The 12391-nt window shown below is 50.8% G+C and overlaps 1 protein-coding gene across 9 annotated transcripts in view; it reads left to right on the forward strand.

The window, feature by feature from the left end:
• tefu (Serine/threonine-protein kinase tefu) overlaps nt 1-12391 on the forward strand; it is a 1084056-nt gene that overhangs the window by 547630 nt on the left and 524035 nt on the right. For 8 of the 9 annotated variants that reach the window (XM_070538252.1, XM_070538256.1, XM_070538258.1 and 5 more), the window contains one exon: nt 8623-8746. In XM_070538252.1, coding sequence (XP_070394353.1) covers nt 8623-8746 — 124 coding nt within the window. The remainder of the gene's footprint in view (nt 1-8622; nt 8747-12391) is intronic. The other variant, XM_070538253.1, reaches the window with a different exon arrangement.

The raw sequence follows: 12391 nt of genomic DNA on the forward strand, positions 1-12391 counted from the left end.
GTGGCCAATCCTGCTCTGGTGAGGGAGTGCGTTACCGGTTCTGGTCACCGGGATCAGGCCACACTCCAGGCCTGTTTGTGCAATTTTATCAACACGCGGGTTCTTTATTTTTTTTTTTTTGATCCGGTGGAAGATCCGGCACCGGGATTCGAACCACGGACCTCTTGCACGCGAGGCGGGTGTTCTACCTCTACGCCACCGCTGTTGTCGACCATACAGCAAGAAATAGGGTGAAAATCTTGTGGTGCTCTGCGTAGCGGTATTATACGCGCAGGTGGCGAATGGCGTCCCAGTTCGCGTGGTCGGAGGCAACATACATTGAAAACATATCGCCGAGCGTACGGTTGAAGCGTTCTGTGAGGCAATTCGTTTGAGGGTGGTACGCCATAGTCGTACGATGAACAACGTGGCACTTTTTGAGAATCGCTTCAACTACTTCCGACGGGAAGACGCGTCCGCAATCGCTGAGCAGTTCTTGAGGTGGGCCATGCCGCAGGATGAATCGGCGAAGCAGGAATGATGCAACATCGCGCGCTGTAGCTGCTGGGAGAGCGGCGGTTTCAGCGTATCATGTAAGGTGATCTACTGCCACAATGGCCCAGTGGTTACCAGCCGACGTCAGGGGAAGTGGCCCGTACAAATCGATGCCAACGTGCCCGAACGGCCGGGTAGGGCAGGGTAGAGGCTGCAGACCAGCTGGCGAGTGGTGGGGTGAAGATTTTAGGCGCTGGCAGTCGGGCCATGAGCGAACGATCTTTTTAATGTAGTTGTACATTCCTCGCCAGTAGTAGCGTCGTCGGAGGCGCTGGTAGGTTTTGAAAAGTCCCGAGTGAGCACACTGTGGATCAGAGTGGAACGATGCGCAGATTTCAGAACGCAGGCTTCGAGGTACAACTAATAACCACTGGCGGCCGTCAGCGGTGTAATTGCGTCGGTGAAGCAGGTCGTCGCGAATCGTGAAATGGTCAGCTTGACGGTGCAATGCCCGAGTGGTTGGCTGCGATGACGGATCAGCAAGGCAGTCTATGATGAAGGCAATCCAGGGGTCGTTGCACTGCTCAGAAGCGATCGTCCCAATGTTGACGGAAGAAATGTCAAGCTGGGATATTGCGCAGCAGGCATTGTTGTCTGGCAAGGGAGAACGTGAGAGGGAGTCAGCATCAGCATGCTTGCGTCCGTTGTGGTACAGTACGCGGATATCGTAATCCTGTAAGCGAAGCTCCCAGCGGGCGAGATGGCCTGAGGGATCCTTCAATGACGACAGCCAGCATAGTGCATGGTGGTCCGTGACGACATCAAATTGTAGACCATACAAATAGGGCCGGAACTTGGTAAGTGCCCAGATGATCGCCAGGCATTCTTTTTCCGTGACGGTGTAGTTGGTCTTGGCTTTAATAAGCATATGGCTTGCATATGCCACAACATATTCAGAAAACCCTTCTTTGCGCTGCGCTACGACAGTGCCGAGGCCTACACCGCTGGCATCTGTGTGTACCTCAATAGGTGCCGTTGGGTCGTAGTGGCGCAAAATGGGAGGAGACGTCAGCAAACGACGGAGCTTAGTGAACGCCTCATCGCACTCGGACGACCAACGAATGGAGAGGTCCGTTGCTGCCAAGGAGCTTCGTCAGGGGTGATATGACGGCGGCGAAATTGCGAATGAAGCGCCTGAAGTAGGAACACAAGCCTACAAAACTGCGCAGTTCTTTGACGGATGTCGGTTTAGGAAATTCAGCTACGGCACGAAGTTTGTCTGGATCGGGGAGGATTCCATCCTTCTAGACGAGGTAACCTAGTATCGTGAGCTGCCGCGCTGCAAATCGGCACTTCTTTAGGTTCAGTTGGAGGCCAGCGTTTGCTAAGCACGTCAAAATGCGCCGTAGGCGTTGAAGGTGTGTGGTGAAGTCAGAGGCAAAAACAACAACGTCGTCGAGATAACATAAGCACGTGTGCCACTTCAAACCACGGAGAACTGTGTCCATCATGCGTTCAAAAGATGCTGGCGCATTACAAAGTCCAAACGGCATGGCGTTAATTCGTGTAAACCGTCGGGTGTGACAAAGGCTGTCTTCGGCCTATCGACGTCAGCCATGTGTACTTGCCAATAGCCGGAGCGTAAATCTAGAGATGAAAAGAATTCTGCTCCTTGTAGGCTATCGATGGCGTCATCGATTCGCGGCAGCGGGTATAGTCGAACACGGATATATCGAACTCGAAGGGGATCGCGAAATGATTCGATATATCAAAAATTCGATATAAAAAATACAGGCCCAGAGACTTTACCTGTGGCGGACGATGACCTACCGATCGGCGCATTCAAGAATGACGACTATTTCCGCACACACGACGCAACGTAATGCTTTATTTGCGTGAAAAAAAAAATTGCTTATGTTGGTCTGCTTCTTCGCCTTGCAAATGAAATTAAAGACGCCAACCTCGATCTTATCGAGGCTGTTCAGGTGCGAAAGCCCGGTTCCTTCCATGTCGCTGCAACAACGGCGAATCAAGCTGAACGCTGCCGCCACTTCAGCGGCGAAGTACGAGTGCGTAGCCGCGCCCTCGTCCGGACGATCTTCGCCGCCACTCGAGCTGTCAGCCTGGGCCCCTCCGACTGCAGCTACAATATCCTCGTTGGCGAGGCTCGCAACAGCCTGAACATTGTTGTCAACGTTCACATAATCGTCAACAGACACTTCGGCTGGAACGGCAGCTGGGAAAAGGGACGACAACTCGCGAAACGCGTCGTCCATGCACTCGTTGTCGCCGTCGCCGTCTTCGCAGGTTTCAGGAAGTTTGGCTGTCACGAGGCCTGCCTTCCGGAAGCAGTTGGCCACAGTATCCTGCTTCACGTCTCTCCAGGCACCCGTCATCATTTGAATGGCCCCCAGCAGGTCAACCTTAAGCTCAGTGCCCATGCGGAGGTTAACCAAAAGCCTATCAATGAGTCGCCTCCTGTAGCCGACTTTGAACGACTTAATGATGCCCTGGTCGAGCGGCTGCAACTTTGCTGTCCTGTTCGCCGGCAGAAACTTGAGCGCGATTTTTTCGAGCTTGCAGGTGGTGTGATGGGCCGAGCAGTTATCGACGAGGAGGCAAGCGTGACGCCCCGATTTGCCCAGTTCGGCGTCCCACGCTTGCAGCCATTCTGTGAACAGCTGACGCGTCATCCACGCCTTCTTATTGAAGGCGTAGCGAACGGGGAGCTGCTTACAGTTTTTGAAGCAGCGCGGTGCCCTTGCTTTGCCAATCACAAACGGCTGGAGCTTTTGAGAGCCATCCATGTTAGCAGCGAGCAGAACGCTCACGCGGACTTTGCTCATCTTGCCCCCGTGACACGTGCTGCCCCGGACGTCAAGCGCCTTGCTGGGCAGCATCTGCCAAAACAACCCGGTCTCGTCGGCGTTGAAGATTTCCGCGGATGAAAACTTCGCGCAAATTTCCGGCCATTCCTTCGAAATCCACTGCTGGATATCCTGGCTGATGACGGCTCCGCTTTCCCCAGAAATGGTTTTGCCAACTACAGTGAAAGCTCGTTAATTCGAACTTCAATAATTCGAATTTATGGATAATTCGAACTGTACGATTTGGTCCGGCCAAGCTCCTCAGAAGTCTATGTATAAAAAAGTCCGTTAATTCGAACGCCAGAAGGTTCCCGCACGGATAATTCGAACTACGCTCGCCTGGCACACGGCCAGAGAAACGCGCCAACCAATTACACACAAGGCTACATCGCCTCCGGAATGGAGAAAACGGTGAGAGAAGGCAAAATCGGAAAAAATCTAACCGGCGCGGGGTCAGCCAGAAGGCAGCGGCGGCTGCCACCTCTCCGTTCTACGTAACCTCTGAAACTTCTTGTCCGTTGCGAATCTCGGAGGCGTGCAGCTGCTATTGTTGTGCGGAGATGGCGCGGCAAGCACCAAAACACAGCGAATCAAGTGCGTTGCAGCTGCGCTTGCAATCAAGAACCAACGAATCGGGGCCTTCGCCACCTTCACATGTTCAGCGTCTTTGTCTCGGCAGTCTTCATCGGTTATGCACGTCTGTTTTCAGCTTAGGAGGTATCGGCCGTCGCGATTCATTGTGATAGTGTTAAGCCTCGGCTAACGTTCGTTTAGGTGGACATCGGTGGTGTGGCACAGTCGGACCCAGAGCTTCGACTTGAAGATGGCATGTGCCGCGGGCACACGCCATCACTTTCTGACACGCCAAATTTCTGACATGCCCTCCTACTGCTTCCAAATCACAGTGCTCTCCTTCACTTTCGTTAGTTCGAACTTTCGTTAATTCGAACTGAAGCGGCTTCCCCTTGCGGTTCGAATTAACGAGCTTTTACTGTATCTTATGGCGGTTCTTAAACCTCTGCAGCCACCCTGTGTTGTCGGCGAAGTTGTCATCACCGAGTGCAGCGGCAAACCATTTGGCTTTAGCCATTAGCATTGGGCCATCCACCGGAATGTTCTTAGCCCGCACCTCTAAAAACCACGCATAGAGGGCCTTTTCAACTTTCTCGTGGGCAGGAGCGCGCACACGACAAGCTCCCGACGTTCGTAACTCCGTCGCTTTTGACTTTATGTCCGCCTTGTTTTTTAACAAGGTGCTTAGAGTGCTCCGAGGAATCCCAAAGTCGTCTGCCACCGTCGCACTTTTCTCGCCCGCCTCAACACGCTGAATGGCTTTCAGCTTTGTCGCAAAGTCCAGGTTCTTGCGCTTCTTGACGCTGCTTGTGCTTGCTGCGTCCATTGCTTCCGCGTCAGCTCACCACGATCCAGTCACACGTGTCGTGAGACGCACGCAAAACAATAATGAACACGAAACACAAGAACGCGCACAAAACACAAGAATTCACGTGCGCAGCCACCGCCAACAAAGCGCTCGCGACGGCCACCTCCGAGGGCGACAGCGACGTACGAAAGGCACGAGCTGTGGTTGGCTGAGCAAAACTCGTGAAAAAGCAACAAGAAAAAAAAAAGGCAAAAGCAGGAGGCCACCGCCGCCTTCGTTCCTGGCTACCTTTTCCGAGCCGATCACTATGGTCACCCGGGGGAAGGATGAGAGACATTGGGAGAGAGAAAAATAAAAGCAGTTCCGCAAGCAGGGTGTTGCCGCAAGTTGGAGAGCGTGCGCAGCGGGAGTACCGTCCGAGCCTCCCTCCCTCTCGCTCTCACATTTTCCGAGCCTTTCGGGGGAGGCGCGGAGCACGCGGGTGCAGCGAGTGCCGAGATCGCGCGGCGTTCTATACATCCAATGGCGGGTAAAAATATCGTTCGATATAAACGTACAAATTTCTATACTTCAACACAGAATTTTCAAGGGGATAATTTACGAGTTCGCTACAGACAATAATTCGATATGTGTGGGTTCGATATATCCGTGTTCGACTGTATACATCTTTGCGAGTGATCTTGTTCAGGCGCCGATAGTCTACACAGAACCGTACGGAGCCGTCTTTTTTTCGTAACAAGGACGACTGGGGATGCCCATGGACTGTTCGAGGGTTGGATAACTTCGCGGCGAAGCATATCGTCCACTTGCTCATTAATCACACAACGTTCTGTGGCAGAGACGCGATATGGTCGTTGCCGCAATGGTGGTTGAGAGCCAGTGTCAGTATGGTGCATGACAGCAGACGCCCGGCCCATGGAAGGTTGCCCGACATCAAAAGAAGAACAAAATTATTCTAAGATGCGCAGAAGCTGCGAACGCTGAGGTGGGGTGAGGTGATCGGCAATAGATGAATCGAACACGCCTGTGGGCAAAGGGTCCGACGTAGAGAGAGAACCAAGCGTGTTGTAACTGGTGCAGGACGTGTCTTCGGGAACATCCGTAATTTGTACGGCGTCGATAACTTCCACGTGGCCAAGACATTCGCCTTGAAGCAGCATCACAGGGTATGAGAAGGGGTAACAGACAAAAATAGCTGTGGAGCCCTGTTTGACGTTCACAGTTACAAAAGGCAGCAGCAGACCCTTTCGAGTATAAAAGTAGCCCGACGGAGAAAGTAGTGCGATGGCGTCAGAGAGGCTGCTGCAATGCATTGATACAATCACTGACGAATTGGGAGGAACGCTTGTGTCGTGTCTGATAAGTAGTTTGTTTGCAAAAGAAGCATTATCGGCAAGCGTCATATCTGAGATCGGCGACAGTTCTAGTTCGGCCCGTGCGCAATGAATGACGGCATCGTGGCGGGCGAGAAAGTCTCACCCCAGGATAACTTCGTGGGAGCACAAGGAAATCACAATAAATTCGACGGCGTATACAACGTCCTCGATGAGAACACGAGCGGTGCACGCCGCAATCGGGTGAATACGCTGTGCGCCTGCTGTGCTGAGGGCGAGTCCAGCAATGGGCATCGTAACCTTTCGAAGGAAGCAACAAAGCTTTGTGTACATAACTGATACAGCGGCTCCGGTATGCACGAGGGCATATGTGCGCACACTGTCAACTAACATGTCTATCACATTGGTAGGGCTACGTTGAGGACTTCCATATTTCGACGGAGTCGCAGCCCTAGCCTCATGGACTGCGACGATTAGTTTTCCTCGTCCCGAGCTTCGGGACGAGGCCACATCAGTGATTGGGAGCGTCGGCGTGGAGAAGTTGAGCGGCGGATGTTGGCGGACCGGCGGAATGATGGTGACGCAGCCCGAGGTTCGTCGGCGTAATAAGGGCACGGAGTACCCGCCATAGAACTTGGCCCATATGGTGTAGCGCTAGGCGACTGCACACGACTACAGTGGCGTATGACATGACCTGCATAGCCGCACGCACAACATATGGTCGATTGTCCGCTGTATGCCACCGAGTCGTTTCGGCAGGTCCCATCCATGTGGAAGGATGCGTTGGACGTGGCGGCTGGTGAAGTGATTGCATAGCAGGCTGTTGTCGAGGCATAGCGAGGACTTCGGCGTACGTGAGACGTCCCCGCTGAGGGAGTTGTTGAGGCTGGGTGACGACTTCCGCGTAGCTGAGTGGCACAGCCGTCGGGATCTGTTGGGCCCTGGCCATGACTTCGGCGTAGCTGTGAGGCGCAGCCGCAGGAACACGCTGGTGATGCTCAGGCAAAACCTCGCGCAGTTCTTGCGCTATGACGCAGCGAAGCGGAGGCACAAAACTTGGCGTAGGCGCGTGTACCGACTGTGGCTGTGCAAAATCCATCAACGAGAGTTGCCGGGCAACTTCCTCGCGGACAAACGCCTTCATTTCTGCGAGCAACGCTGCCTGGTTGGACATGGCAGCCAAGCCAGCGAAGTGTTCGTCACCTGGTAGAGATCGACTGGTCAGTGACCGCTGCCTGCAGAGTTCTTCATAGCTCTGACACAGCGTGACAATTTCAGCCACAGAGCGTGGACTTTTGGCCAGCAACATGTTAAAGGCGTCGTCTTCTATGCCCTTCAGGATGTTTTGGATTTGATCAGATTGCCATGGTCGAATCGACTTTCCTGCATAGGTCCAGGACATCTTCGATATAACTGGTGAATCTTTCACCTGGCTGTTGAGCTCGTTCTTGCAAACGTTGCTCGGCACGCAGCTTGCGAACAGCAGGGCGACCAAATACATCGGCGAGGGAAGTCTCAAATTCCGACCGTGTCTGGAACTCTGCTTGATGGTTGTTATACCACAGGCTGGCCACTCCAGCGAGGTAGAACAGAACATGGCTCAGTTTGTCCGCTTCGTCCCACTTGTTATGGTCACCTACCCTGTCGTACGCCGTGAGCCATTCGTCCACGTCAGTGTCGTCCGCTCCAGTGTAGAAAGGAGGGTCGCGATGACGAGGCACCCCAGGACACGCAGTGGGTGCAGGAGGAGGCGTTTGCTGGGAGACGTCTTGGGGCATGGTAGATGGTAGGGTACGGGACCGGAATTCCAGGATGATCGTCTGAGGGTACCTCGCACAATCGACCAATTCTAAAGGTGTTTATTTGGCAGAGCTCGGAGCAGTGCAACGTCGACGGGCAGTGCAGTCACAGCTTCCAAGCACGAGAGCCGTTGCTGAGCAGGAACGCTCGACCCACTAGGGTTTAGAGCCAGTAGCGCTGACCCCACTAGCGTCTCGCTTCGCTACAATTAGAACAGTTATCCGCTAGATAAGGCGTCCCTTTTCAGATCTAATCAGGGTGTCGTCCACGGCAGTTGAGCATATCATGCTTGGTTCCCACAGGTGTTTTTTTTTTCTTCTTCTTTTCTTTAAGAATACGAACCTTGTAGCAAATTTTACCCATATTTTGTATTCATTCTTCACTTGAATTGTCTTTTGGCTTGCTTTCATGTCTGCTGGCACTATATACTTGCAAGCATTTATTGTTCTACACAGCAGCAACCCTAATTGAGCTGTGGAATATTTAAAGTGGAAGGAGCACTGATGCAACTTTCTGTGTCTAATAATGTGTCTTCTGAGGCTTGTGACACAGCCACATGTGGGCTCAGTGGTTGGAACCATTTATGATATCAGCATTTCAAGTATTTCACAAGGTTTGAAGTGGGGTGGCTCCTATCCAAAGTTATTGTGTTCTGCTTATGAGTGGGAGAGTTCTTAAATGCTTTTTCAGGCTGTTCCCTGAAGATGTCTGAAAAAGCGGTTTAATGAGAAGACATTGCGAAGAAGTGGCTGTTTCTTCCAACCAGCAGGCAGTCCCCCCACGATGAGCCGTACCCTCCTTGCTTGGCTGAAGGCCAGGTGCAGGAGTGCCTGCAGCTTCTTGAGCACAGGTGCTGCGGGGATCTTCTGGCGGCACTCTTGCACAAGCGGGTGAGTTCACAAGGGCTGCACCCTGTTCATGCAATGCACTTAATGCCTCCTGTAGTACACGGCTGATGTAAAATGTGCTTTAGGATGTCAAATTGAGGTGGAAGACATGACTGCTGGCGTGCTATCGGAATACATCCTAACAAGGGATCTTGTTCAAAATGCATGGTGCTCTGGCAGTGTTGGTCACATTGCTCTTGTGCCATACTGTATTTACTCAATTCTAGCGTGCCCTCAATTGTAATGTGCACCTGTTTTATGTAACCAAAAAGAAAGGAGAAAAAAGGAAACACGCCCTCGATCGTAATGCGCACCCATTTGCCATGACTTAAAGAAAGAAAAGTCCTTTACAGTACCACGCACCTTATTATTTCAATCAGAAATAGAGCGTTCTCTCATTTGGGAAAATGAACATTTACTCGCAATGCAGTAAAGTTGCAATAAATTAAAAAAGTCACAGTTTCGCCTGAAAGCAAAGCATCGATTGCAATAGCAAATTAGTAGACAGCTATATGAAAAGTAAGTTTTATCAGCCGTATAAACTTTTAAACATTCGCTTACTAACTAAATTAACAAGCATGGTGTCACGCAAGCACAAGCAAACATGAACATGTCTCATGCAGTGACCGCGGAAACTCCTTATCAAAATGCTGGAGTGGGGAAGTGTGGTAGCAGATGCAAGCAAAATTGACCTTTATTGCGGCCTCTCGCTTCAATGTGAACGAAGTGACGAGAGCACAGCGCATTGCGTCTAGATGCGTAGACTGTCTCCATCGCAGATCGCTTTCAAGATGGGGGCCACGTGGCCATGCCTGCGCAGCAGCCGCCCGTGTAGAACGCCTCTCCTGTTTGCACCAGTCCAGCACGCAAGTTTCGGGAACTCTGAACGCCAATGATACGGCCTGATTCCCGCCCGTCTCTGTACGCTTGATCACTTTCCTTTTAATTGGGGCATCATGGTGAACAGTCGGTGTGTCTTCGCATGCTGATGGAGGAAACGCAGAAGACAGGATACGGACGGTGGAGTAACCAAAGCACACGTACTACAGCACGTGGAGGAAGCTATGGGAGCTAGGCTCGAAGCGCGTATGAGGCGGCCATTTTGAAATGACAATGTTGATATGATAACGCAAATTTAGGGTCATACTCGATCCTAACGCGCATGCAATTTTTTTACCCATTTTATCGGGAAAGAAATGCGTGCTAGATTTGAGTAAATATAGTAGTTGCAAAGCAGCTGCATGTTGAGAGGTTCAGTGATTGTTCAAGTTCTGTTGATCTGCATCATTACAATGCGGGCGTGAGGTGAGGTAAGGTGTGAGGATTCGAACATGGAATGGTTGCCTTCATCACTCGGTAACTTATCAACCGAAAAGTTCACTGTGCTGACACTACTCAATGCAGCCACACGGATGACCTTTTGTGACACTAGATCCAGGCCTGAAGATCCAGGCCTTGTTGTGTACTGCTTTAAAGCCAAAATCCATGTTGAGCATCCTTTCTCGGCGACGCATGCTTCAAGTGAGTGATTTTCTAGTGACAGCAACAAGCGGCAGCAATGAGCAACAGGTTTTGCTTTCACGGAGGGCAATCCATTGCTGTCGGTTGTTGTGTCACCGATTTTTTGGCCAGCCAGAAAATATCGCTTGTTGCCCGAAAGCTCATGCGGTCACATCCATTTGGGACAGCGTAAAACAAGGCACCAACCAGTCTGCCCTGGTCCTCCCGCTTCGATCTGAATTGGCTTTTCTAACTTGCTCTCTGCCGTGACAACAAAAAATAATAGTAAAATCAGCCACCTCTTCATCTCATCTCAAGCCGAAGACCAGGTATCGGCGCTCTCTTGTCGTTATTATTGAGATTGGTTGTTTGCTTCAACGCTGTTAGGCCTGAGACGCCACCGAGAGCCACAAAAGTGTTCTAGGTTTTGCTCACCAAATTTTGCCACAGCTTTCCAATGTGGCGGCATGGGACGGATTTCCACTGGGGACAATAGCGTATTAAAGCAAGATCTATGTTAAAACGTTGGCCTCATGGAACGTTTGAGATTCATTTACGAGCACATGACAGCATTCATTCGGGCATCAGTGTAAATCTTTCACTACTGTTTTTCGCAGTGTTGCATTCATTAATTCTTAAATTTTTGCTTCTAAAACAGGTTTTCATTGCATTACAATGCCCTTGATTTGTTTTGTGCACAAGGAAATGCATTAATGTGGCAACAGTGCTGTTTGGTGAAAACTTGCAATAAAGCATGCAACCATGATCGCTCCATTTGCATTGGTTTCTTGCTGTAATTGGGTGAAAAAAAAAAAGAAACACAGGTGACACCAGTTAGATAAAATGTGACGTGCGCAAGTTTTGCGGATTCGTTCCAGTGGTTAAAGGCACTCATGCCCACTTACTGCTCCAACCAGTCTTCAACGTTGTCGCCAGAAAGTCCAGCAAACATCGGGGTATCCTTCGGAAAGATGGTGGCCATCCAAGAAGGGCTTCCCGCCAGAGCAGGCAAGGTGGACGTTGCGGTATAGGCCTGCTGGTCTTGCTGGTGCTTTGCAATAATCTTGCGATGGTCGAGTGCAGTTGATAGAGGCGGCGTTCCGAGCGGAGCTCCAGGAATGTAGTGTAGTTGAAGCGGGAAAGGGACTGGGCGTGAGAAGACAGAGGAACCAGACAGCATATTCCACCATTTTTGACACGTTTAGGCCATAAGACTCTTCTTTATTCTGCTGAGTGAGGGCCCCACGACACAGTTCCAAAACAGTGATGATGAGTAGGTACAGATCAGAAGATGAAGCATATGGATAATGCTCACAATATGTGTATGTGGTGCAATAGAACCTCATTCATACAGTTAAAAAGAAATGCTAGAAAAAAAATGCACTACAGTAAAACCTTGTTAATTTTGACTTCATGGGACCTAAAAAAGACATGTCAGCATTAAACAAATGTTGAATTATCGAGGGTACCAAGAGACCAATAAACCAATGCTTAATACATTAACACGAGTTGATTTACCGAACGAATGAGCAAATCCTTCATCTACTTTGCACAAAAGCAGCTCGGAAGCTGCAGTTCTTGTCATCTCGTGACTGATTAATGGTAGCACCAGTGAAGGTTTCGCGGCTTCTATCGCATCGCGGCTTTGGCGCAGAACCCGTGTCTTCATCTGAGACATGCTTTTTGCATGTCTGACCCTGATTTTTTTTGCCAGTGAGCTGGTTGGCAACAGATCGTCCATCTGTTGTGCTGTAGGCGTCGGATTTCATGCCAGTGTGCAGGCTGCGGTATCGCCTGCATGCCGAGTCAAAATGGAACTGCAGCTTACCACAACCGCTGTGGACGAACACCGTTGCAATTGGCGTGATCATGGATGGCGGCTATGTGGTTCTGAAAGGCATGCAGCCAATGCACGCACCCAGTCAAAACGAAACTACTGTTAGACGCAACCGCTGTGGATGGAACCATTGTCGCTACTGACACAATCACAGATGGCGACCAACGCAGCTCTAAAAGCATGCGCTCAACACGGTGTAATGCACAGCAGTAAATGCAAGAATAAGGGCTATAACATAAAATAAGCGCGAAACATTGCAGTGTTCCTGTTGTTTTGCACTGATGAATGGCGATGAGAACTCTGCTTTGGTT

Source organism: Dermacentor albipictus, chromosome 5, assembly GCF_038994185.2.
Source record: "Dermacentor albipictus isolate Rhodes 1998 colony chromosome 5, USDA_Dalb.pri_finalv2, whole genome shotgun sequence".
Taxonomy (NCBI): Eukaryota; Metazoa; Arthropoda; class Arachnida; order Ixodida; family Ixodidae; genus Dermacentor; species Dermacentor albipictus.